The 27,564-nt window shown below is 56.1% G+C and overlaps 1 protein-coding gene across 2 annotated transcripts in view; it reads right to left on the bottom strand.

Moving 5' to 3' along the window:
- Positions 1 to 21,527, bottom strand: part of MGAT5B (alpha-1,6-mannosylglycoprotein 6-beta-N-acetylglucosaminyltransferase B) — a 67,259-nt gene extending 45,732 nt beyond the window's left edge. The window contains exons 1-3 of one of the 2 annotated variants that reach the window (XM_027080399.1): positions 20,873 to 21,527; positions 16,939 to 17,051; positions 8,107 to 8,254 (exon numbers count right to left, since the gene is read on the bottom strand). In XM_027080399.1, the coding sequence (XP_026936200.1) occupies positions 8,107 to 8,254; positions 16,939 to 17,051; positions 20,873 to 20,940 (329 nt within the window). In that variant the 5' untranslated portion in view covers positions 20,941 to 21,527. The remainder of the gene's footprint in view (positions 1 to 8,106; positions 8,255 to 16,938; positions 17,052 to 20,872) is intronic. The other variant, XM_027080400.1, reaches the window with a different exon arrangement.
- Positions 21,528 to 27,564: the final 6,037 nt, after the last annotated feature.

Raw genomic sequence — 27,564 nt, 5'->3', positions numbered from 1 at the left:
AAAAGAGTCGTGCGCCTTCAAGAACAGGGATTTGCTTTCATAAGTGGATCCTGGTACTGCCCCACACGGGCCACATGCCCAGAGCTCCATCACTGTGCTGGGTTGAATAGTGTCCCCCCAAAATTCACATCTACCTGGAACCTCAGGATGTGACCTTATTTGGAAATAGGGTCACTGCAGAGGTAATTAGTTAAGATGAGGTCACACTGGAGGAGGGTGGCCCTAAGTTCAGTTACTGGTGCCCTTATAAGAAGGCCGTGTGGAGACACCCAGGGAGAAGGAAGCCATGTGACGATGGAAGCAGAGACTGGAGTGATGTGTCTACAAGCCAGGGACACGTGAAGCCACCAGAAGCTGGAAGAGGCAAGGAAGGATCCTCCCCTGGAGACTTCAGAAGGAGTGAGGCCCTACTAGCCCTAGGAAACGAAACACAATCACCATCTGCAGAATTGAGGGAAAACGGCTTTTAATCCACTACAGAAAAAGAGCCCAGGTTCTCCTGCCACCCTGCTGTCAGGAACATCTTATCTCCCACCCATCCTCCTCTTGCAGAAGTCCAGCCTCCATCTTGCTGCTCCTTTCATGGGGGATGAAGAGCCACGGGGGGCGGGGGAGCCCTTGACTCCTCACACTTCTAGGTCCATGACTCTCCACATTATTCGGAGACTTATTGGACCAAGAAAGGGCCCCAGAGTCTGAGGTCTTGGATTCAAGTCCTGGTTCCACTGGAGAGCTGTGTGACCTTGGGCAAGTTATCTAACCTCTCTGAACCCCTTTGATTTATAACCCTTTATATGAGGGTTAGCTCATATAAAATCTGAATAATCTCAACTACCTCACAGAGTGATTAACTGCAAGGATTAAACATGAGGCTGACTGTCAGGTGCTCAGCATACAGTAAATGCTCAAAAAATGCTTGAGATGCTTTTCTTTTACTCCCTACCTATAGTGGTCAGCCCATCCCTGAGAGGAAGTCTCATAAGTCTAACTACGGAGCAAAGCAATTTACTTTTGGGGAGATTCAGCAATTTTCATCTGATAAGCATTTTTTGCATAAAACGTATCACCAGCCCTGGCTTTAAAACAGTGCAGATGGCATCTGTCTGATTTAACAAGTTCAACTTGTTCAAAACAGAATTACTTGGCGTCACTATTATTATACTGGACTTAGCATTTGCACAGCACTTTCTGTTTTCAAATAATATAGGATTAGGCTTCTCTCCCTGGGAAGCTTTTTTTAAAATGACAATCAAAGAAGATGTCCCGCAGCACATCTATGACTTGGGAAATGCTTCCGTGGAAAAGAAAAAGGGGGGATGGATTGGGGAGACGGTGTGCAGCTGCCTGCAGCTAACAGTGTTGTCACCATGGGGTCAGGGTGGTGGCGGGGCTGGCTTCCCCATCAGGCCCAGGCAGTTCAGTACCAGGGCCCATAGTGCTTTTAGGGGTCCACGAAAGTGTTTCCATTTCTTTAAACATCGGGAAACAATTGCAGGTCAAAGAAAAGGTTTTAATATGTAATGTTACTATATTCATCTTTCTGCCAATGCAGTCATAAAATATTATTTTGCTATTGGTTAAACTGTGTCCCCCCCGGTCCCACCCAAGTTTGCCCAGGGGCTCAGCCTTGCGCTGTCCCCCTCCAGGCCCGGGACTCTGTAGGTGCCTGGGCTCCAGGCTGAGGCAGGTTTGGCCCAGGCCTTGCACTTCCTCCAGTAGCAAAAGGTTCTTCCTGAACCAGTGTGGCAGGGGCCCCACAAGCAGCCCAGCAAGAGGAGTGAGGTTCTCTGGCCCCAACCTATAATCTGTAGGTGCCAGGCCGGGGCAGAAAAGCTGGGGACATTCTGCATTATCACGCCAGCCCTAAGGGTCCAGCCATCCTCTCAGCCTGGTGAAGATTCCACCTCGCACCCCTCCCCCACCAACGTGATAGTCACGTGGTTGCCCGGCTCTCAGCACCAAGGGGCAGTGCAGACAAGGCAGGCAGGCTTGGCCCCCTTCAGCCCTGAGACCTGGGCCAGTCCTTTTCCTGTCTGAGCCCAGTTCCCTCAGATGTGTCAAATGTAGACCTGAATAGGATCTTCCTCATTGGGCCGCTGGCCAAGGTCAAAGTTCATAATATGTACCCAGTAGGGGGTAGCTGCTTTTACTATTCTCATCATTAATCATTATTACTGCTACTTCAGTTAGCTCTGAAACTGGCCCAGAGAAGGTAAAACGATTTCCCAACGTTGCACTGCAGGCGAGACTCAGACACTGGTGCTCTGGACCAGCCCTGCTCCCTCCCACTGTATTTGCAAAATAACTAAACATGCTCAGACTGTGAGCCCTGGGCCTCTGTGCACACATACTAAGTACCAGGCGTTCCACCAAAATGATCAATTCTTACTTGGAAAGTAAAAGAAGGCCAAGACAGGCCCCTGGTCACCTGCCCACCCCGCTCCTCAGCCCCAGGGAGCCTCCCTGGGGTATTCGAAGCGTTCATGGTTCTCTAAATCCTCAAACACCTATCTGAGCATTCCTCACTCGCAATGACAGATGGGCCACCAGCCCCTCCTGCTCAGGCGTAAGTGGCTTCCTAGAGCCAGCCGGCCTCCAAGGTGCAGCCAGCCTCTGAGCACTGGCCCAGGGTCCCCTGAAGAAGCAACCAACACCACAGGCCACCCACCGGCCTCAGGACACCCTGCTCCCTCCACCACCCAGGGCCAGGTGTCAGGGGTCAGAGCCAAGCCGGGAACTCTGGCTCCCCCCGGGACACCAGCTCCAGGCATCACCTCCCAACAGGCCAGGCCCCCTTGAGGCTCAGCCCCCTCCTCCCAGCCCCACGAGGCCATCGCTGATTCCAGCCCTCAGTCCCCTGGCCCTGAGCGCCAACTCTCCAGGAAGCCACGGGAAGGAGGGTTAATCTCGAGCTCCTCCCGTGATCTATGCGGGTTGCATTCAATTAATGAGATATTGATTTCTGCGCACCCAGCCAGCATGCTTGCTCCAGTTGTTATTTCACTATGAAACTGATCGCTTTCCTTTTAAAACACAGACTCGAGCTCACAGGGGCCCGCAGACACACGTACCAAGACGTGCTGTAGACAAACACTACAGCCAGAAACACAAGCACCACAGACAGGAGGTGTGTACTTTCTGGGTTTGTCTGTCTGTCTGTCTATCTGTCTACCTCTCACGCACACCACACAGGACACAGGAAACCCCCAGCCTGGTGTCCAGCCTTCCCTGCATTTTTACTGCTCTCCTCCTCTGCTTCAGCCCCTGCCTCATTCCCATCAGAGGTCCTGATGCTGTGAGTGCCCCCAGGCGATGACTAAGGACCTGCCTGCCCCTCCCCAAGTAAGACCCTCCTTCTCTCCTGCGCCGAGAAATATATATACACGTACGTGTACACGTATATATTTCTATTAGATGGATAGATAGATGTCTTCCCACTATTGATAGGAAGAGAGCTGGAGCTGGACTGCGTGCGTGTGGTTTCATCACTTGGGGAAGGGAGTGGTACCCCATGGGCGGGGCAAAGCCGGACTATGGGGGATAGAGGCCCCACACACAACCCAGGGCCCAGACTTCCCCTGGAGGATTTTCCTTTTTAACATCTCATATGTTTATTCTATTTAAGACACATTGAGATCCTGCTACGTACGCCTTGTATCTTGCCTCTTTTACTTAGACTGTATGAATAAATACATTGCCGGTCAGTAAATCTCTTTTAAAACGTATTTTTTAGTGGTTACATTTTATTCCATCACAGATATCCCCTACTGTAGTGGCCCTTTTCCTAGTGTCTTCTTAATAGTAGTGCTTTTAAGTATCTTCAAAGTACATGTGTCTATTTGGCTGTACCCTCAAGGATAAAAGTCTTATAATTAAAACATACTTGTCAGTTTGATAATTAAACCATTTCTTAAGGGTGGGATTTTTATTATTAGGCTGAAGTCTTTGTCCTGTTGAATGTTCTTTTGCCTCAAATTCTGCTTTGTTTGCTATAAACACTGCCATCTAAACTTTCTTTCCCTTTGTGTGTCCTGGATACATTTCTTTTTATTCTTAATTTCTGAGTCATTTGTTTTTAGGCCTGTCTTACAAATGGCATATAATTGGATGTTGAGAACCTCTGTCTTTATTAGGGATGTTTAACCCTTCACACTTCTGGCACATTTGATAGGTGTCTGCCCTGGAGTGACCTTCTCACCCACCCGCCAACTACCCCCGACATCCACCAGTCTGGCCTCTCCCCAGCCCAGGAGCCAGACACGCTCCCAGATCTGTCCTGTTAGGAAGGGGCAAATCCAGGGGCTGGGCCCAGCACAGGGCCTGAGAAAAGTGAGGCATATCTTTTAAAATTGAGCCTGAGGTCATCTTAACCAGTAGCATCTCCCCACCCTCACACACAGAACCCCAGGGAAGCTACGTTCCCCGGCACCTGGCCCTGCCAGTACAGAGATGGCCAGGAATGTCTAGAAGCATTTTTGAGTTTTTAAATAAAGCTTTAAAAAAATTGGGAAAAAAACCTCAACTCCTTACCCACAGACAAGAATTTTGATGTATCTTCCTTCCTGCCGTCTCCTCTGCACAGGGACAGGGTGCTGGCTCCCTCTCCCTAAGAGGCTCGGACACTCTTTGAGGACAGAGCTCTCCGACTTCTGTCTCCTAGGGCTTCTCCACTCATCCCTGACGCTCCAGCCCAGACCCCGCACACAGTAGGCACTCAACAAATACGGACCGGCTTGAACGCAGACAGCCTCAAACTCCGGCCTTATTTGCCACTGCAGAGAAGCCTTATGGAAAATTCAGAGATCACTACTATTTGGTTTTAGGATACATAATATGATGCCATTTGCAACAAGTCTGCAAATAATCCCAAATTTTGTTTTCCTAGGCTAAAAAAGGCAAATTTGTCTTCCCTGAGGATAAACCAGCCATAAGTGGGAGGCACAGCCCAGAAGCTTCCAAAGGGCAGAAGGAGGGCAGTGGAGGTTGTTCTTTTTTAAGCCACAGATAATTGTAAAGTGAGAAATCCAAGTGCAGGTCACTGAAGAGTTTGCTAGAAACACAGCAGGGTTCGCGTCTGCAGGATTCTCGCCCGCCAGCTCCATGTTGACCGCCGGAGGGGGATAAGGTGGGGAGGGGGCTGCGGTGTTTGTGCACAGGGGGAGTGGGGGCAAGCAGCCCCAGCGTGCCCTGGACACACCCACTGCTTCTCGCCCTGAAACCAGAAGCAACAGTGTCCCTGAAATTTACGGCTCTGCCCTTGGGGTTTGATGGGCTCTGCTGGTCATGGTAGATTGTTGCTATTTCCTGGGGATGGAGCTGGAGGGGGTGGAGATGAAGGGCAGAGCATGGGAGGGAGGCAAGGCCAGGACTGGAAGAAACCAGAGACACTGAATGTGCTGGCAGGAGCACATTCAGGAGTCAGGCCTGCCAAGGAAGAGACCTGGACCCGCTGCCCTCACCCTGATGAACAGACCTGTGGACAGAGGCTGGATCCGCAGCCCAGACAGGTGGGAGCACAGCTGGGGGCAGCCGGGAAAGTGGAAAGGATGAGAGGGGGGCGAGGGGCTGAATCAGAGGGGACACAGCAGCATGGGAGAGAATCGCCCTGTGCACGTGGAGAAGAAGCAGTCTCACGCCTCCGGGGGGGTCCATGGGAGCCCAGCAGCTTTGCCTCCGTCTCCTGTCTCTGCCACTGGCCCCTCTGCTTCCCCTCTTCCCACCCCGCTAACCCACAGCTCTAAGAATAGAGTCCCAATGCTACTTACCACAGCTGACCCCTCCCAGACCCCACCACGCTCCGCCAGGGTGGCCTTCACACTGGTTCCTTTCCTCCAACACACCAAGCTTGCTCCTACCCCAGGGCCTTTGCACTTGCTGCTCTCTCTACCTCAAATTCTCTGCCCCCCAGCTCCTCACGTGGCTGGCTCCTTCCCATCATGCAGGATTGAGCTCAAATATCGATTCCCAAGGGCCTTGCCAGACCGCCCTGTTTGAATAGCCCCTTTCCCAGTCACCCACTGCCTCATCCTTAGAACACGGCTCAGTATCTGACTTTATCTCATTTCTTTCTTTTTCTCGGTTACTGTCTGTCTTCCCCGCAGGAATGAGCACAAGGCCCATCACTGTGTCCCCAGCACCGGGAGCAGTGCCTGGAGCTTAGTAAGTGCCAGGACGTATTTCATGAGCAGACAGATCCCTTTAGTTTCTTCAGTCCCTGGAGGGTGAGAGCATTTAACCGGGGACCCAGCACACAGCCGCACAGCCCACCCAGGGGCCCCGACTTCCCGCGGGTGGAGAGCTCCCACCCGGAGCCAGGCGCTGAGGTGGGCTCCTCACACCCACAACTGCATTTCATCCCAGGCTCCAGGACTGTAATTTTAGTGCCTACATTTTCCAAAACAAAAAAATCAGAGCAAAGGTCTAACAAAGGATTTGTTTGCCCTGAGCTGTGAATTAATTGATATGAAAAGTCTTGCAAAGGGATAGAAACGAACCCCTACGTAGCGAACGGCCACCCAGAGCACACCGGTTAGAAAGGTGGGGCCCTGGGGCCATCTGACCGGGGCCCCAGCGCCTCAGCAGCTGTGCAACTTTGAGCAGGCTCATGAACATCTCTGTGCCTCAGATGCCTCCTCTATGCAACGGGGGTTGAAGCCCCCCATAGGTGGCTGTGGGATTGGCAGGATCATGGCGGTAACTCAATAAGGCGAGCTTTCAGTACATGGCGCCCCTTATGAGGACGGGGATGCTGACATCGGCTGACCTGACTGGGCACCCAGAACATTCAACCAGCAAGGCCTGTTGGGGTCGGGACCCACGGCCAGTAGTCCAGCCCAGGCAGCCTATGGGGCAAAGGATCCCCCCGCTAGACCAAAGAGGTGGGCTGTGCTTCAGGCTCCGCCCAGCCAGGGCCCCTCAATGACCAGGACTCACCACCATCACTTGCTTTGATTTCGCCCAACACCGAACTTCAGAAATGCCTGGAACTTTGGCTTTTACATCACACGCATTGGCTGAGGTATAGCTTTCCCACAAATTGTCTAAAAGTGTGGATTTCAAACATAGTTTTCAGCAGTAGAACACTTTTAGCAAATCACACCGGCCGAGGTATAGCTTTTCCCAAATTGTGTAAAAGTGTGGGTTTCAAACGAATTCTTCAGCAGTTAGAACACACTGAGCAATTCCATCTCATCAAGAACCTCAACATCTAAAAGGTCAGGTGCAGAGTGCCTCCCTGGGATGGGTGGGGTCCAAGCCTCCTCCCTCCACATCCAAGTCTGGGGCGCAGGACTCCCAGCTGGGACGGCCCTGACCTCACGTCCCCTCATTCTCTGGGACTCAGGAGAACCCGACACTTAAGATGCACCACCTGGGTTCCTGGGGCTACACAGAGGCACGTGGGGCTGCAGCACAAAACCTTGGGGAACTTTGCACATTCTGGCCTCAGTGGGGGTAATATTTAGAACGAATAAACCAGGAAATCCTGCTTGCAAAGATGGCCCATGTCGGGGCTTCCCTGGTGGTGCAGTGGTTAAGAATCTGCCTGCCAACGCAGGGGACATGGGTTCGAGCCCTGGCCTGGGAAGATCTCACATGCCGCGGAGCAACTAAGCCCATGTGCCACAACTGCTAAGCCCACGCGCCTAGAGCCCATGCTCCACGACAAGAGAAGCCACTGCAATGAGAAGCCCGCGCACCACGACAAAGAGTAGCCCCTGCTCGCTGCAACTGGAGAAAAAGCCTGCGCGCAGCAACAAAGACCCAACGCAGCCAAAAATTAATAAATAAATAAATAAAATACGGCCCATGTCCACGGGAGGAGGACAGGTGATCACTATGGCCATCACAACCAAGTACATATCCACACATGCCCATCGACATGGACAGAGCTCAAAATCACCACCGTGAGTGAGAAAAGCAGGGGAAACATGTGTACAATGGGAAGCCACTTAGGGAAGTTTATAAAAACCACACACTATGCATTTTGTGTGTGTGTGCGTGTGTGCGTGTGTGTGTGTGTGTGTGTGTGTATGAAATGCATTTCGAGGCCGAATCCCCAGCCCAGCACACAGTGGGGTGCCTCTCTCCCTCCCGGGGCCCCCTCACCTGTCCACAGGGAAGCGCCTGTCGCCAGCAGCCCGGTGTAGCTCACTGCTGTTCTCCAGTCTGGCCAGCGTGTCCATGCGCCTCAGCATCAGCTCCAACAGGTCACTCATCTTGCGGAGGACACCGCGGGACTCCGGCCCACCCATCACTGCAGGAAGAGCGTGGGTGCAGTCAGGCACAGCCCAAGCAGCCCGGAGGCCACCGGAGACCACCTGGTGTCTGGCGGGGTGTCTCAGACCCCAGCCCCACCCCCATCTTCTCGGGAAGGGGAGGGGCCAGGAGAATGAGCCTGCCCCACCCCCTACCCCTGCAGGACAGGAATCCAGAGAGGCCTGGGCCCACCCTGCTCCCTACCAGCTGTGTGACATTGGGATGACCTTTTAACCTCTCTGGGCCTCAGTTTTTGCCACCAGCAAAATCTGGCTTTAGACATAATCTCAGGTCTGTGAAGGGACAGGGAAGGGCCAGTAGTGGGACAGGAACCCCAAAACCCCCTAACAGCAGGTTCCAGACAGAACCTGTAAACCAGGGTTTCTGAAAGTGTGGTCAGCCATCCACCCGCACCTGAATCTCCCGGCCAGGCTGCTGAAGTCCAGATTCCCGGGCCCTCGCTGTCTAGATCTGCCAATGCAGATCTCTAGGGCGTGGGGCCCAGGACCCTGCATTCTGCTTGCTCTTCACGTGGCTCGGATGCACAGGCTGTGAGCCCGTGTTCAAGGGGTTCGGGGCCCCAGCCACCTCCCGTCCCCACCCACTACCCCAGACACCACCCTAGAAAAACCACTGTGAATTTGTCCTGACTCTCAACCCGGTCTTTGGGTTCCCAGAGATCAACTCCAGGGTTGAGGGGCCGGGAGACCTTGTGAAGAATAAAATTAAACGAAAACGAGGTGTTTCAACCAAGATTCCATTAACCGGCCCGAGACTCTCCACAATGTCCTTACTAATCACTCCCGATCATTAGCATCGTGCCCGTGTGGGAGAGCAGCCCTTGCCTTCCTTTTTAATTAAATTTTGTGAAGGTTTTAAGCAGCGCCTCCAAACCATCCGTAGGTGCTCGGTTCCAGACGCTGCAATCCCCACCCGGGCTGCCTGCGAACCCCAGGGGCCAAGCTCTGAGTCCCTCTTAATTAATGAGCTGAAACCATGGGGACGCAGATGCTCCCCGGGACTCCCCAGGCTGCTGGAGGGGCGGGGGTGTCAGGGGCTGCCTTGGGTGGGGCTCCCCAGAATCAGACCCTGAGACAAGGGTTTGAGGGCAAGTCGTTATTTGGGAGGTGAAGGGAAGTGGGGAGGTGACCCAGGGACGAGGAGGCAGCCCAGAGAGGGCATGTCATCAACCTGGGGAAACCAGCAGGTGTAGAACCGGCCTCAGAGTTCTCCCCCGGGGGGCGAGGGGGCCAGGCATGTGCACACCACCTCCCGCCAGTCACCGCTTAAGGGCTGCTCCCAAGGACGGCCATGTTCTGGTACTTTCCACCTGCCGTGGGGTGGCAGAGCCGTCTCCAGCGTGTGACAGGAATCGTGAGGGCTGAGGACGTGGGCACCAACAGCATCTGCTTCTCAGGAAAGGAAAGGGTCAGGGCCCAGCGGACTCAGAGGGGCTACGGTGGACACCTGGCCTCTCACCTGCCTCTGCCAGCACCCCCTGCATGGCCATATGGCCAAGGGAGTCGTCATACTGCTCTCAGCCTCAGTGTCCCAAACCCAAGGCAGTAACACCAGGCCCTGTCTGCAACTCAATGTCAAGGTGCCAGGAGCGGGGCGGGAGAGACCACGGCTGGCCACTGAGGACCAGAGGCAGAGACGGGGGGAGACGTGGGGAGGTGGGCAGGAGGGGGCCAGTCTCCTCCGCTCCATGCTTGGGACTGAGCCAAGGAGGGGGGCCTAGAGAGGCTGCACGTCACCAGGGCTGCTTGTGACATTTCTGCTTTGCTTGTCCCCATATCCCCTGGCACCAGGCCCGTTCCAGTGACTGCCACCGCTTTCTCACACCAAGTCACCTCCTGGCTGGGTCCCCTGCCAGCTGAGCCCACCTGAGGTCAGATGGGAGGCCATGGGGAGCTCGACGGGGGGACCCAGCCAAGCATCAAATCCAGAGCAGGGAGGAGTTGCAGGTTCCTCAGAGAGCCTGGATCCCTGGCTCCGAAGAAAAGGATGGGCATGAATGGGGGGCTGGGGGCCAAGGGGGGGGAGAGCAGAGGAAGCGGAGGACAGACACAGGGTGGGGTTGGGCACTGGAGAAACTGGGCTTCAGAAGGAAGGAAGGAAAGAAACTGTCTCCAACCCCTCCCACCCGAGTAGCTGAAAGAGGTAATGGTCTTCCCACTTTCCCCTCAGAAAACTGGATGGATTTTTCAGTTGGGATCAGGAAATTTCACCATAGTGTTAAATGAAGCAACACTGAGGTCTCTCCCACCACTCGGCCCCTCCCGACTCACTTGGCCTCAATCGGTTAGTCAATCAAAAAGCAAGATATAAATAGCTCCTTCTCTCTTTCAACTCCACAGAGCTGGGGACAACAGATGACTCTTTCAAATCACTCTCATCTTGAGGACAACCCCCAAAGCCCATCATTCAAACGCAATACCTTGCTTTCAACCAGTGCTTGGAGCACAGAGTAAAACAAGAAGGGAGTTCCCTTCATTTCAGCTAGAGAAATCCGAGCCCAGCAGATGATTTGTCCTGACAGCACTTTGCACAGCCCCAGGGGAGCCGCTCATGTTGTGGGCCACCTGATGGATGTCCTGGAGTTGTGCAGTGCACAGCCTGGCCGGCCTCACCCGGCTGCCCTGATCGCTCATAGCTCAGGCTGGGGTGGCCCCTTCCCCAAAGGAGTGGGATGAAAAACGGAGAGCGAGGCCATGGCTGGGAACATTCTCAGGCCAGAGCCTGAGAGGCCCCCCAGCCATGCACTCAGGCCCAACTGGACCACAGAGCCTGGGCGGCAGCTGGAACCTGAAACAGCACTCCAGCAGTGCTGAGGCACATCACTGCTCCTGGGGTGGCGCTGCGTTCCCACAATGCCTCAGGCCTGGCACCTGCCCTGTCACACGGCTGCCCTCTCTCCGGGCTCATCCCAAGCTTCCTTTTCCCCTCTGAGCTCACTGTCTGTGCCCCTCCCAAGATCTCACTGACAACCATACCCCACCCCCACTCCCAACCCCATCTCATTTCAAAAACTTCAAAATAGCTGATGGAGCCAATAACTGCAAGATCTGGCCTAGAGCTACAGTGGCCCCAAGAGCCAGACAGAGCCTGGGGGTAGCACTGTGGCCCAGGAAGCCTTGACTCCAGACCTGCTCTGCCCCAACTAGATGGGGGAAGGGGCATGTCACTGTCCTTCTCTGGGCCTCAGCGTCCATCCCCACCCCCCACCACGGTCTACAGCCTGGGACCCTTGTTTCTGCTCTTCCCCTAATTGCCCCCAGAGATCAGGGTAATAGAAAAGGAAAGAAGTGTTCCTATAAAAGCCATCAGAATCTCCTTAGCGAGAGAGCTCTGTTTTGTTTTGCTAAAGCCCTGGGTGGGCCAGAGCTTCATCTAGATGCCGGGAGCAATGAGACAGAGAGAAACCTAAATGATGCTGCGTATTCAGCCAGGAAGACTGGAGTTTCCCAGCCCAGCCTAGGAGACCAGGAGAGAGGACAAGGCCTGAGGACATGGGCAGGGGGCAGGACAACGACCCAGAGGGGCTAAGCAGGATGGGGGAAGCTCCGCTGCCATAGGGATGACCCGTGGGGAAGCGTGGGAGGGGGGGCTGCGAAAGGCAGGGATAAAAGAGAATTGTCATCTGTTTGCTGTGCTGAGCAGTGGTCCAAACCCCACCCCAAATCCCCCCACCCCTGTGGAGGGTTTAGGGAGGAAGGTGTGTCCTTCCCACTAGGTCAGTGTAGGGGACACAGAGGAGGCAGGAGGGGAGACATCCAGTAGGATAATTCAGTAGAAGCAGGGAATCAGAGCAAGAGGTGACCAGGGAAACATAAGCCCCCTAGAGTATTTGGAGATATCTGGGGGTTCTGGAGTGCCCTTCATACAAGGGACGAAGCCAATTCTTTAAGAGTGTCAACAGAGGGAATTCCCTGGCGGTCCAGTGGTTAGGACTCTGAGCTTCCACTGCAGGGGGCGTGGGTTTGATCTCTGGTCGTGGAATTAAGATCCCGCATGCCACATGGTGCGGCCAAAAAGAAAAAAAAAAGTCAACAGAAAGAGGGACCCCAGAAGACCAGAGGGCTTATAGACTGGGGCTAAGGAGACAGATCTCACATGGGTCTGTAAGGCCACCTCCATCAGACTGGACGAAGACACCCTCCCAGGACCTGGGGTTCGGGGGCCACTCCCATTGTCTGCAGATGGTACAGGACTCCAGGAGCTCCTGAGACCTCAGGAGACAGCCCCCCACCAACCCCCCACCCCCGTCACTTCCTGAGGAGCTCCAGGACACTAGGCACGTTTTCTGCCCTGGACGAGGCAGGGGGTGGGTCCCGGGAGGGAAGCAGGCCACACACAGCCAGTCCAGCCGCTCGGCCACATGACGTGCCCCCTGGATGCCACCGCCGGCCAGGGCTATCAGCAGAGCGGGTTCCCGACGTGCCTGCCCTGAGTCACCTCACCGCTCTCAGCGGCGGCTAAACTGAAACGTATTTAATGTGAGGCCCCAGTGACACATCGCAGAAGTCACACAGGTTCCCTCCATATTTCCATATAAATAAGGAAAGCTGGGATGCTGAGAGAGACAAATGGTCCTCACATGTATCGACAGGGGTGCTTTATCACCCGCCGAGGCCCCATCCCCTCCCCAGACATGCTCTCTGTTTCTCTCTCCTCTCTGCCCTTGTCCCCTTTCTTGTCCCCACCCGCCACCCGTTCCCACTGGTTCCTGGAAACTGAAGGAGCCCCCACCTTGCCAGACAGAAGAGACCTCCCAGGCACTTGAGAGGGGGCTGTGAGTTGGTGTTTGCACAGCTGAAGGAGTGTGCACACTTGTCTCTGCACAGGGCCAACGCGGAAACCAGCTGAGGCCACGGGAGCTCTGGGCAGCGTGGGAGACGAGGGCAGGCCCTGGCTCACCCCTCCACTGCCAGCCTCTGAGAATAGAAGCCCCATTAGCACCGAGATCCAGGGCCAGAGCCAGAGCAAGGAACTACGTCTCTGATATTCCCCAGGTTCCAAGGCTGGCCAGGGTCCGGGACGCCTGGCAGGGCCAGTCCACGGGGGAACCTCAGGGCGGACACAAGCAGCTGAAGCAAGGACCTGTGGCCTGCAGCCCTCTCCCCGGAGACGGCCTCTGACCTCTACTTCAAGACAGGACAGAGAGCCAGGAACCGCCACACAGGCTCTGCGGGATCTGCGGCGACCCCAGGAGGGAGGCGTCAGACATAAGTTCAAGTCCCCTCTCGTTAGGAGCGAAGCAAGTTCCTCTTAGGACAAGAGCAGGAAAGCAGAGGCAGGAGGCAAGGAGGAGGGACTGGGGTGGGGAGGGAGGACTGCAGAGGGAGCATATAAAAAACAAAAATCCTCCCCCAAGGCCCAAGCTGGGCCCAACTGCGGCACGAGGGAATTAGGCTTAGCCCTCCTTCCAGTTATGATTCTCTGCTCAGGCTACTGCTCCCCTGAATCTTAAGATGAGCGTGCAGAGTACAGAATGAGATGTCTGTCACATTTTTATCCCCAAACTAGAGAACTTTATCACGAAATAGGAACTGGCCCACAGGGGAAACCAGAGCCTCCCCAGGGAGACCACAGTCCGCAAGAGGCTGTGGCAGGCGCTCCGCTTTTTAGAGAAAACCCTTCACCCTGCCCCTCCCCCCCCCAGCCATGTCCACATCTTCGCAGGCTTGACAGGCAAGGAGAGGAGAGGTTATCTCCCTATTTGTGCTCAGACAGTTTTACTGACCAATGGAGGATTCTTCTTTCTAAATCGTTTTTCTAACCCTTAGTGGGTTTCCTTCTGCTTCTGCCTTGGGGCTTCACAGACCCCCAGAACAAACATTATCCAACATCCAACCCCCACTGTGACCTCCAGTATCGCTCCCCAGACCCCTTCCCAACCGCCCCCCACTTCCAACCCCATCCTTCCCTGGGCGGCTCCTGGGTAGAAGTGCTGGCACTCCTAGGTTGTCTGCAGGGCCACCCCAGGTCCGGGGTGGGGTTCTCATTTGGGGGGTCATCTCTTACAGGACCAGGATTCTAAGCCCACAAAGTCAACTTAGGGCTTTTCCAAGTCTCTGTTTTGGGTCTGTCCAAGCAAATCCACTTAATCCAAGGGCATGAAAAAAACTGAGGGGAAAATGGGACCTGGGATGTGAACCGAATTGGGGTCAGTTCCCAGGGGTTCTCAGAGGGTTCCCTCCCTGTCTAGTTCCTCCTCACGGCCTTTACTTCCATATTCCAGGCACGAAGCTTCCAGCACAGGGGCCTGGGAGGTGTGAAAAGACTTGAAAACACTTGGTCTGAGAACTAATGTCACAACACACAGGAGACCCGGCAACTCCACCCCCAGGTGCACCCAACAGAAATGGCCATATGTGTCCACCACAGACGTGTGCTGGAATGTTCACAGCAGCACAAACGCCCCAAATTGGAAACAGCCCAACGTCCGCCCCGGGGTAGAGTGGATAAATATATTGTGATGTGTCCACACAACGGATGCTGTGCAGCAGTGAAAACAAACGTCTGCAACCGCACACAAGACGGACGAATCTCACAAATGTGCTATCGAGAGACGGGGGGCACGCGATGGAACACCTGCCATATGGTTCCATTCTCATAAAGGCAGAGAACCAGGCAACACTCCTCTGTGCTATGAGAAGTCAGGGTCCTGGAGTCCTTGGGGAAGGAGCGAGTGGAAGGAGGCCTGAGGGCATTTCTGGGGTTGGATCACACTCCGTTTCTTGATCCAGGTTGCTGGTGCATGCATGGGTTCCGTTTCTGGATACTGTACTCCGATAGGAAGCTTAACCACGTGTACGTGTGCCCATGTACACACACACACACACACACACACACACACACACACACACACGCCTCTAGTCTAACTGCATGACCCTGGGCAAGTCCTCTGCCCTCTATGGCTCTGCCCACCCCTTAGACACAACATCTAGATTGGAGTTGGACCCTTTCTCCCTCTGCCAGGCAAAACTGCACAGTGCAGAGCACGGCAGGACGCCCACAAGCCCCCAATCCTCTGGGCACTGGGCCCACCCCCTGCCAGGATGGGACCCCCATCCCCCACCCCAGGCAGATGAACAGAAGAACCAGAGCCCAGCCATACATCCCTCCTCCCCCAGTCCCTGACTCCCACCTGCTGGGGCCCTGACCTTGCTGAAGGTCAGCTTGCCCAAGCCCCCTGCAGCAGCCCACCCAGACAGACACACCCCCTTGCTAGGGACGGCACCCAGGTAGCCTGAGCATCGCTCCCTATACCCCTTCCCCTACTCTCCACCTCCCCAAGCTACCCCTCAAGTGCACCTCCACAGCCCCCCCCCCACATCCTCAGGAGTCTCCCATGTAGAGACCTCAGTATCTCCTTGGTCCTCTTTTCCCTAAACATTCTTTCCGGCAATGCCCCCCCGTCTCAGACTCACCACATCCAGTAAATGTTTACAGAGCTCACAGTGTTTGCCAGAAGCTGCTCGAGACCCTTCACATATGTTATCTTCACACCCCCTCATGACAATCCCGGGGAAGAGGGTAATGTTAGCCCCGTTTACCAGAGGAGAAAACGGAGGCTCCGAGAGACCGAGGGATCTCTGTGGGTCAGAGAGGGGATAGATTCGTTTACATTCAGGCTAGAATGTCTAATAAATGTGAAATTCCTGCTGGGAGCTGTTGCAAATTTAAAGAAGTGCGTGTTAAACCAAAGGCATGAATCTAAGGAGACACCAGATGGCAGAGTAAGTGCCCCTCGGGGCACCGACCCTAGATCACAACCCATCCTACTGGAGGGTTTATCCGTTGCTGGGAAGAGGGGAGCCGGATGAGGCCTGGGGGGACTTTCCCAGAGGGGCAGGGGAGAGCCCACAAAGCAGCCCCCTGAACAGTTCCAGAAACCCCCTTTGCCCCAGTTTCCCACTATGTGTCTCCTTCCCACGGTTACTGGGAGAGCCCCCATGACACACTGAGCAGCTCTGAACTGTTCTCCATTCTTCCTTGAGCAGGATGAGGGGGGAGCGGGACCCACCTTCAGGAGGAGGTCTCCCAGGCCACCAGTCATCACACCCCCATGCCACGTGAGCCCATGTAATCCAACCCCTGAAAACGGTCACTGCTTTCCTTCTCTGAAGGTGAGTTAAGTGATGTGGCCAATGGCACACAGCTAGTAAATGATGAACCAGGGTACAAACAAGGTCCATCTGGTCCCCACAGCCCATGCGCTGAACCTCCATTCCACTGCCTTGTAAGCATCACGTGGGCAAGAATGAAGGACCAGAGAGCCTAGAGATAAGACACGTGAGCCCACGGCAGTCCTGCCCTCTCCCCTGTGCCTGGGCCGAAGGTACAGAATATGTGTATCTCAGAGAGACAGGTGTCATATCCAGAAACCTCAAACCACCCCACTAGAGAAGCAACACAGGCAGCCTCTTCTGATGCCTGGGAGACCCTGGCTCAAAGGCCCCTCCTGGCCTGAGAGGCTAGACCAGAGGGAGCCTGATTACCACAGCCAGGACAAGAGCCAAAGCAGGGTGCAAGGCCCCCACCATTCACACAGCCACCAACGAGGTGGCCAGACGCCCAAGACAGAGCCCCAGAAAGCCTCTTGCAGCGTTAGGCTCAAAGGCTTCCCTCTCCTCTGACCCCCCAACCCCTGCACCCCTTTCCCCACCAACATACCTTCTGTGCGGACAGTGAAGGGGGAGTCCCCCGGGCGCCGGGCTGAGAACTGGCCTCCCAGAGACGTCATCAGGAAGCAGAGTGAGAAGAAGCCAATGCCCAGGACAAAAAGCCTGCGGAGACAATAGGGCAGGTCAGGGTTAGGTCAGCACATGCACCCCTATCCTGTAAGGGCTCCCTACGAATGAATGAGTGATGGATGGATGGAGGAATAAAAGACCAGGGGGTTGAGCTCCCAGACCAGTAGGTCTCCCATCACACAGGATAAAGAGAGTTGGACTACAAGGAAGTGGCCACATGCAAAACCATGCAGGACAGTGAGGCATCCTTAAGGTATAAGGTTGGGCAGGTTCTAGTCTCCAGACGGAAGCTGGCTCATTGACAGCAGAGGTCCTCAACGTGTGGTCCCCAGACCAGCTGCATCAGCATCACCTTGGACATATCAGAAATGCTCATTCTTGGGCCCTAGTCCCAGGCTTACGGAATCACACACTCTGGGGGTGGGATAAGCAATGCATTCTAATAAGCTCTCCAGGTAACCCTGATACACGCTCAAGTTTGAGAACAACTGGTATAGATGGAAACAGCAGGACCTGATGCCAGCCAGAGGGCAAGTAATTGGTCCAGACAAAACCCACCTGGAGCCCATCAATCACCTGGGCCCTGATCAGCACCTGTGTACACAGGCCTGCTGCAGCAACCAGCTTGAACACATCCTTGTCATGTTCAGGGCAGGGGGTGGGGAAGGGCTCCCATCACTACCAGATGGTAAGATCTAGAAGGGCAGGGTCCTGTTGGCTGCCTTCTGTGTCCAGACTCCCCCTATCCACATCTTCACCAGGCAGGCACACGGTAGATTACACCACAGCTCAGAGTAAGCCAACACCTGTGCACGGGGTGTCATACAAGTGTGTGCCGTCCCAGTGGTCAGGGGAGTTGGCCAAAACACGACTGTCTATACTTCAACACATAGTCTTTGATTACATCCCAAGTGCCAAGAATTAAGGTATCCCCAGGGGGACAGCAGGGAACCCACCCTCAAGTCTGGCCCCAGGCTCCTGCTGCTTCCATACTAGATTCTGGGCCAGCACAGCCTTAGGGAAGCAGAGGTGGAGGCTGTTCTGGGATTTTGAATCTACCCGAGGACTTGATCAACTGGCAGAGCTGAAAGGGGAGCCCCCCCAGGTCAGGGTGAGGAACCCCATCTCTGGTGGAGCCAGGCTCACCATGGGGGGCCCCCCAAATCATGCCGGAGACCTCCAGCCTTCCCACCTCCACCTCCATCCTCAAACCCCACATTTGTTTGTATCTCTATGCAAGACTTGTTTATGCATTTTAATCTTCATTATTTGAAACTGGCAGAGCAGTATTTAATTAAAATTTGATTCATTAAAGAAAACACATAATTGTAGCAGAAAATAAAAGCACAACAAAATTCCCAACCCATACTTAAAGGAAGCTGTTAGAGATTAAGTCAGAGCGGGGGGGCAGAACCCAAAAGCAGATATGGCACTGGGAGCTTCCCCCAGCAGATGGCACAAGGAACACTGCTCCCTCACCTCCCAGGGACCCCTCACTGAATTCTACCAAGCCTGGGGGTGGGACTCTAGCCCTGGGATCCCCAAGATGAAGTCAGGCTGGTCTCAGGGTAGCAGCCAGAAGGACCGTGTAGGGGGAGGGTGGTCACACATCCAGGAAGATCCTGGGGGAAATCAGCGGTTTGTCCCCCCAGCCTGAGGACGAGGATGGGTCTCTCCAAGTTTCTCGCCCCCCACTCCCTCTCCCCTTCCCCAGCTATGGGGTACTTGTATTTAGAGCTGGGGACCTGAGCTGCCAGCGTCCAAAAACCTGCTGTGAGAAAGGTATCTAGGCCTTTAGCCCAGAACCTGAAGCCCCAAAACACCTCATCTGCATCTCTCTCTGCCAGACCCCATCCTGGGGCTATTTACAGCAGATTCAAGTTAAAATGGTTTTGTCCACCCATGTATCCATTCAAGCAACATTCCAGAAGCAATTATAGAATAAGGACCCTGCCGGAGGCTCTGCGAAAACCATTGGGAATAGGGCTCCCAGCTGCCCTTGAGGATTAACAAGTAGGGCTGATATACGTTGGAGGTCGTAAACCCCCACACACACACCCCGCATCTGAAGGGGACTTGAAGACTTCACTGGTGGCTGTGGGTCTCTGTGGGAAGCCTAGGGATACCCTGAGAGGAAGTTACATAACCTGGGGGTGGGGAGGGGAACCTATGCAACCCCACCTCTGCATCCTGCTTTCAGAAAAGATCCTGAAAGAGCCACAGGGGCAGGACCCAAAGGGAAGGAGCGCTAGGGAGCTGGCGCTGTCCGTGGTGCTGGCGCCAGCCGCTACCTCCTATTGTGCCGGGAAATGTCCAGCCAAGCTGGGGTCAGAGGCTGGGCTTCCCACGGCCTGGAGGGAGGGGCCAACACTGGGTGGGAGAGACAGGGCTGAGGAGGGTCTGGGTTGGCTAGGGATTTGAGGATTTCCCCGGAGGAACAAGGCCCTTTCCAGAGATGCTAGCTTCCCACCTGCTTCCCATGGGAACTTTAGGGCGTGGGGGCTCCTGACACCCCCAATCACCTGCCCAAGGCTCTATTCTGGGGACCCCCAGCTCTACGGTCGTCCCGAATCCTCTGGACATTGGTGGTCCAGCTTGACCCCTGCCGTCCTAAAGGTTGTCTCCTCAATTCTGCACCCTACGCCGGAGGATCCAATAGCTGGAGGCAATGGCGGGGCGGGAGCCACGTGAGCCACGGTCTTTCCATTAGAAGGAAAACCAGCGGGGGGCATGGGAGGGGCCGGGTCTCCGCCTCAGGTCTGGAGGGGAGGGCCTCAGATCTGGCCCCTCCCGCCCCCCAAACTTCGGGCAGAGCCCGTACAGCTCCTGCCTTCGCGGGCCCCCTCCCGCGCCCGGACCCCACCTGTGGCCGCATCCCGAGTGCGGCCCACCCCCGCCCCCCGCCCCGGGCCCCGCCGGCCCCTCGACGCCCTCCGCGGCTCAGCTCCTGGGCGAGGTGGCATCCTGACTCCCCTGGGCACCCATCGCTTAGCACCCCTCCCCAGCCCCGGCTGCAGGCCCGGCTCCGATGGCGCTTGGGAAGAGCGGGAGCTGCCCCGGAACCGCCGGGCTCTGGGGGCCCCTGGGGTGGGACTAGTAGAACCCAGGCAGACCCAGACGGCCGTAGCCCTGCCTGGCCTTGACCGCCGAGGTTGGGGTGGGGGGTGGGGGGTCGGTCTCCGCTTCCATCCCGCCTCCACGCTCTCGTCGCCCTTCCGCCCCACAGCGCCGCCCCTGCCCCAGCCTCTCCAAGGCCCGCGATCGGGGATCGAATTCCCATCAGAGGGGGTCCTTGCCGCAATCTCGGGGACCCTCCCGTTGGACAGAGGCCCGCACCCCGCGGAGAGGAGTGCGCGCAGAAGGCGGGGTCAGAGGGGGTGGGACAGGCAGAGGGGGTGAGCGGGCCGACTCAGGGCTCCACTGGCCCGCCAGGTGGGGGTACCGCCCCGCCCAGAGCGCTAACTTTTCCGCGGGGTTGGGCCGTCCGCGAGGTGGGGAAGGACCGGAGGGGCAGGGAAGGGGCACCCTGGCTGGGGCGACTTCCAGGGTCCAGGACCACAACGTCGGTGACTTCTGCCCCCATTCCCACCTTCACACCCCGAATCCTCTCCAACCTAGACCAAACTCGGTACCCGTCCCAGAGTTACACATCCTCCCTACCCGAACCGGAACCCCAGCTCCATCCCTTTCCCAGCCCCACTAGCCACCACCGAGGGCCGAAGCACAAACCGCCCCCTCTGCTAACGGGACAGGCAGCCTTGGGACAGACACTCGCAGGGGCTGACCTCGCCCACCCCAACCCACACCCCCTTGGAGAAAAAGACCTCCCCACGCCAACCGGGAAACAACTTTACCGAAAGGGTCTCAGGGTGACCAGGCATCTTCTGACCATTATCTTCCCATCAGGGTTGACTGTGATCATTGTTCAAACTTGTCTGGGCGAGGAGCCGCGGGCGAGGCCGGACGCACCGTCCCTGGCCCTGCTCCTACCACGTCCGGGCCACGAACCCGCTGCGGGCCGAAGCCGCGTCCGAGCGACGCGGGGGCTCAGCGGCTTCGCTGCCCGGGCCGTGGCCCGCGGGGTCGGCGCGGCCTCGGCGGGCAGGGGAAGGGGAGCGCGGCGCGGCTGCCGGAGGGCGGCGAGGGCGCCCGGCCGGGCCGTCTCTGCGTCTCTGCCCTCCCCGCTTCACATTCTGGGGTCCGGGAGGCGGCGCGCCCCCAGACCGCCGGCCACGCGTCTACCTGCTCGGGCTCGCTCTCTGGGCGGGACGGCGCCGCGGCGCGCAGACGGGCTCCCCGCCGCGGTCGCCCTCATCCCCGGGCCCGCGCCCTCGGTGCCGGCTACAGGCGGCCCCGGGCCCGCGCCCCGGCCCCTCGCGCCTCCGGGCCGCGCCGCTCCCGGGCCCCGCGCCGCGCTGCGCCCATGGCTCCGGGCAAGGGCGCCCTGCGCCCGCCCTGCCTCCCGCTCGTTCGTCTGCCCGCGCTCGGGTGTCCGGCGTCCGGCCCCGCGCTGCGTTACGCCCGGAGGCGCCGCATTGTTTCCTTGGAGGAGGCGGCCGAGCAGCGGCTGGGGCGGCCCAGGAGCGGCCGCCGCGCTTCTTCGGCGCGCTGGCGCCACCTCGTGGCTGCGGCCCAGCAGTGCGTTCTCCCGGCCCGGGGCGGGGCGCGGGGGGCGGGGGGCGGGGGGCGAGGGGCGGGCGGCGGGCAGGATTTCGGAAGCATCCCGGGTGCCACCAGCTCTGAGGGCCGAGGCCTGCTTCGGCTCCTGCAGAGCACAGAGGAGGTCGGCGCTGGGAGGCGATCCCCGCTTCCGCGCGGTGCCAGGGCCCTCCCTCCTGTCGCCGCCGCTGCCTCTGCCGCCACAGTGGGCTTCTGCAATGGCCCCTTCACACCCACAGCGATTTCTCTTTGCAAACTTCGCCCAACCTCTGGCCCTCTCTGAACAGAAACTGCAGCAGCTCCCCTTTGCTTTCTGATTTCAAACTCGGCCTGTGACACTGAGGCTCTTCCACTGATCCCAGAAGCAATGGCGCGCCCTGTGGGTCTGGGTTCTAGTTTCAGACCCTCCATTGACCAGTGGGTGATGCCTGAGAGTCAGGGGGACTCCCGGGCCTCGGTCTCTCTGCTATGAAATGAGAGTGACCCGAGGTTCACTAATGCACCTTCCAACTCTGTAAAGCGTACACAGCCCCCCTTCACCCCCCCCACCCTCCCTCCACTTCTTGACTCTGGAGAGGTGTTTGCCACCGCAGAGAGGGGTCAGCAGCCCCTGTGAGCACCCGAGGCACGGCAGCTCCCAGAGCCAGGCCTGGATCTGAAGATGCTGCTCAGTCAGGAAGGGCACTTGCCAGACCAGCTTGGCCAGGCACAGACGGAAGACCCAGGCTGGGAAGAGCCCAAGGCCTCAGGCCACATGTAAAATGACATGGATGACCCTGAGGGTCTTTCCACAAGACAAAACCTTTATTCTGGTCCATCCAGTCCCTGCCTGGTCCAACAAGGCCCCCGGCCCCCAGCCCCTTTGCTGCCCGCCTAGCCCAACTCCCAGCCCCTTCTGAGCCATTTCTCACCAGCTGTGACTCTTGTTCAGTTTTTCCTGCTCGTTCCTCATCAAAATTCACCTGTCCCACGTTCCATTACCTCATCGCCTTGCTCTCCGCTGATATGAAAACCAATGATGAATGGGTGTTGGCAGATTAATATGTTAACCCCTGCTAGGTAGCCAGTTTACATTGAACAAGGACACGCTGACCAGGCCTTTGTGCCGAAGAGTGACAAATGGTGACGGGAAATTTGGGCATCACGGCAGGCTGGCCAAGGAGATCTCTGAGGGTGGGGGGGGGGGGGTCTCTCCTGGGGTCCCACTTGTCCCTGGGCACCTACATCTGCTACACACTCAGGCAATAACTGAAGCCTTGGATGTCAGGGCAAAAGCCCCATCTACACTCGGGCATGAAATGCCCCTTCCCATTGTGTGCACCTCTCCCGTAAGTTCAGGGGGTCACATTTGCTCCTGGTTGGCATTTAGGCCAAAAGGGAGGGCAGAAGATGGGGGTCTCCCCCAAGGTGTGGCTCATCTGGGGAGGTGTCCTCCTCTCGGCCGGAAGCCAGATTTCAGAAGGTGGGAGAGGGTACCCCATTGCAGGCTCGAGCCAGGCAGGGAGGCTTGGGGCAGACAGCGAAAGACGCTGAACCAGACCACCCTGCTGCTTCTTCCTTTCGGAGCCCATTTCTCCTTTGTCGGCCTCTTGTCTGTGGCGAAATTCAGTGTATGTGGCCCTGCTTGCTCTCCGCTGTGCTGCAGACATTAGGGGAAAACTTGTGAATTGCCAGTCGTGAGTTGCCGGGCACCTCAGAGCCCTCCCAGCAGGTGGTTATACTTTTCTTGTTATTGTCTACCTGCAGCAGCTGCTGCCGGCGCCTCGTCCTACCCACCAGGCATCCAGCTCTACATGCCAGAAGACAGACCACGGAGGATACATGTAACGCTGCCTGAGGCTTTTTTCCTGGCTGTGAGAATATGCTCGAACATGCAGGGGCAAGATAGAAGTATCAGGGAATTCATGCCCTGGAAGCAGCCCTCAAGGGCTCCCTCTCCCTCAGGTGGGCTGCTCGGTTCCCAGAGTTCCCTGAGCTCCCTCTGCCCACAGTGGTAACCGGCTCGGTCATGTACCCCATGTTGGCTTCCTTCCTTCCCTGCCTCATCCCCCACTCCTCCATCCATGTTCCTGAGGCCACCTCCCAAATAAACTACTGGCACTTGAACGCTTGTCTCAGAATCTATTTCTGGGGAACCCAAACTAAGACCCTGGCTTATAGGCCAGTGGTTCTCAGCCCTGACTCACAGCAGAATCACCTGCAGAATGCAGTCCTTATTTTGATTCGGTACCTAAGATGGGCCCTGGGCATTTTTTTTTGGCCATGTTGTACGGCTTATAGAATCTTAGTTCCCCGACCAGGGATTGAACCTGGGCCCTCGGCAGTGAAAGCACAGGGTCCTAACCACTGGACCGCCAGGGAATTCCCGGCACATTTGGGGTTTTTTTTGGGGGGGGTGGTTTTGTTTCGTTTTGTTTTTTAACATCTTTATTGGAGTATAATTGCTTTACAATGTCACATTTGTTCTTTAATGCCACAGGTTATGCCCACATAGCTGGCCAGGGTGGAGAACCATTGGAGAAACACCCACGTTCTAGATGCATACCCACAGCCTTCAGATAAGCAGCAGAGTGACCCGAAACAAATGAGAGGAGAGTAGGGGACACTTCTGCTGGGGGGCACATCCAAGGACCCAGGATGCCGGCTCATACCAGATTCCAAAACCCTCCCCTTTCTACTGTTTTACTCTTTTGAGGCTATGAACAGAACCACAAGCTAGCCCAACGTGGGGGGTCGGGTGCAGACCCTGCATCGGCCCGGGTGCTCTAACCGTGGCACTTCCTGGCTCTCTCCCGCTGCCCTCTGCATGACCCAATGGTCTGGCTAGAGGGGTCAGGAGGAGCTCAGCACCAGCAAGAGGCCCTGGCCAGGCAGGGGAGGGTCTCTGTCCGAAAGGGGAGCAGGACTCCAGGGAAGGAATTGGGGGAAAGTGGGTGATGTACTACTGTTCGGGGGTGTCGTACTCAAAATACCTAGATGGTGGGCCATGCAAAGAAGGGAGGGGTGGGCTTCCCTGGTGGCGCAGTGGTTGAGAGTCTGCCTGCCGATGCAGGGGACGCGGGTTCGTGCCCCGGTCCGGGAAGATCCCACATGCCGCGGAGCGGCTGGGCCCGTGAGCCATGGCCGCTGAGCCTGAGCGTCCAGAGCCTGTGCTCCGCAACGGGAGAGGCACAACAGTGAGAGGCCCGCATACCGCATAAAAAAAAAAAAAAGAAGAAGGGAGGGGAGTTATATTAGTCTCCTAGGTATGCTGTAACAAGCGGCCACAGACTGGGGGGCTTCAAACCATAGAAATGTATTATCGGGACTTCCCGGCGGTCCAGTGGTTAGGACTCGGTGCTTCCACTGCAGGGGGCCTGGGATCGATCACTGGTTGGGGAGCTAAGATCTGGTATGCTGTGCAGTATGGCAAAAAAAGAAAAAGAAATTTATTCTCTCACAGTTCTGGAAGCCAGAAGTCCTAAATCAAGGTGCTGGTAGAGTCAGTTCCTTCTAGAAGCCCTGAGGGAGACTGTCACGTGCTCCTCTGCTGGCTTCAGGCGGGGCCCAGCACTCCTTGGCATCCTCGGCCTATAACTGCATCTCTCCGGTCTCTGCCCCTGTCTCCGTGTCACCTTCTCTGTGTGTGTCTCTCTGTGTCCTCTCCTCTTCTTATAAGGACCCCAGTCATTGGATTCGGGTTCACACTAATCCCGAATGACCTCATCTTAACTAATTACATCCGCAAAGACTTTGTTTCCAAATAAGGTTATGTTCTCAGGTTCCAGATGGACATGAATTGGGGGCGGGGGGGGGGGGGCGGGCGGGCACTGTTCAACCTACTTCAGGGCCCTGGTAGAAAGGGGCTGGAGTGATCAGAGAACACCAAAGACTCGAGGTCCCTGAGGGGACGTGCTGCCATTGCTTTGTGTGACTCCGGACCCAGTTATTTTAAGGGAGTCAGAAACCTGGGCTTCTCACGTGTGGTCACACAATTTTAAAATGCAGACTCAATATTTTTAGAACATTGTGCAAGACCGATAAAATCCATTGGAGGTCTGCCATCTGGGTCCTCCTGCAGATGTCACCCAAGGGCAGAGCAGGGAGCCCACCAGCCCTGCCCACCCAGCAAGTCCAGCTTCCCTGGGGCCAGGTCCCCCTCGCCGCAGCAAAGACACAGTGCTGCCCCCAGGAAGGTCAAGACTCCTAGTGGTTTTAGGGGCTCCCTGGGGACCTCCCTGCCCCCTTGAGGGCCCCCCTGGAGTCTCCTGGGGCATCACAGCTTTGACTACACACCCACCTGCCCAAGGCTTCAAGGTTGCTTCTGGAGCTCACAGCGGCCTGGGGTGGGAAGAGGAGAGAAAGAAACATGTGGTTTACGGTGTTTGAAATCCCCATTTAATGTGCTCCGACTGCCGCAGCAGACAGCACATTAAGAGGCAACAGGCCATTGTCCTTTGCCGGAGAGCAGAGCATTAATAATGTCATAACAGCGTTTGCTGACACTGCGCACAAATCATCAGCCGCCTCTCTGGGCGGGAACAAGAGCCGCACGCAGCGTAGAGCCGGGCATGGCAGCTGAGAAGCGGGGAGAGCTACTGCTCCAATTCATCTTTCATGCTTTCTGTTTCACATTTAGCCTAATCTTCCGATTGAAAAGCAGTGTCTGGGGTCTATTTTTATTTATGACAGAAGGCCATTCTGCCGCACAGCTTGTGAGAGCAGGGAACACAGCCATCGTACTTCCCTGTTCTACAGGGAAGTTAGCGGCTATGTCTGTGTCTGTGTCTGTGCGTGTGTGTGGACGGGCAGGGAAGCCCAGGACAGACTAGACAGGGGACCCTCCCAAGTGGACCCCATCCCAGCGCCGGAGACAAGAGCAAGCTCTTCATTTAACATGTTATTGAGCACCTACCAGGTGCCCAGAAATGACTCAGGGATTCTAAATATGTCACCACAGCTATATGGATATTTTATTTAAATTTTCTTTAGCAGGGCAACTTGAAAAACATGACCCCCAGGACTCCCCTGGTGGTCCAGTGATTAAGACTCCGTGCTCCCAAGCAGGGGGCACGGGTTCGATCCCTGGTCGGGGAACTAAGATCCTGCATGCCACGTGGCACGGCCAAAAAATTATAATAACCAAAATTTTTTTTAAAAGACCCCTTTCTTTCTGGACAGTTTCCCCAGTTGCATCACAGGTCACTGCAGGAGTACGGGAGCAGCCATCTGGGGTGAGCAGAATCGTGGTCTCCCAAAGACGACCATGTCCCAATCCCCATAATCTGTGAATATGTTATGTAACGTTGCAAAAGGAGAGTAAGGCTGCAAGTGGAATTAAGGTTGTAAATCTGCTGACCTTAAAATAGGGAGATCATCCTGGATTATCTGGGTTGGCCTAATGTAATCACAAAAGTCCTTAAATATGGAAGAGGGAAGCAGCGTGAAAAAGACTCGACTGGCCACCTCTGACTTTGAAGATGGAGAAAGAGGCCACAAGCCAAGGAATGCAGGTGGGCTCCGGAAGCTGATTCTCCCCAGAGCCTCCAGGAAGAAAACAGCCCTGGTGTCACCTTGACTTTAGCCCCATGAGATGCACTTTGGACTCCTGATCTCCAGAACAGCAAAATGATTGGTACATTTGTGTGGTTTTAAGTCACTACGTGTGTGGTTATGTTACAGCAGTAATAGAAAGCTGACATACCGTCTTTTAGAGCCACCACTGCCAGGCACTGCAAAGGTTGACGGTCCCCGCACACAAGCTCATATCTCCACTTCACAGATGAGGAAACAGAGGTTCGGAGAGGTGAAGTATCTCGCTCAAGGGGTCACTGCAGATCCAGCCTCCAATCTCAAGCCCAGCAGACCTCAGAACCTATGTCACTCATTGTGTTCAAAACTCTGGTCC

This window comes from Aethalodelphis obliquidens, unplaced genomic scaffold, assembly GCF_003676395.1.
Source record: "Aethalodelphis obliquidens isolate GAN/ISIS:26980383/991018 unplaced genomic scaffold, ASM367639v1 scaffold44, whole genome shotgun sequence".
Classification (NCBI taxonomy): Eukaryota; Metazoa; Chordata; class Mammalia; order Artiodactyla; family Delphinidae; genus Aethalodelphis; species Aethalodelphis obliquidens.
Note: the sequence above shows the minus strand (reverse complement) of the source record. Positions and strands in the feature narration are given on the sequence as shown.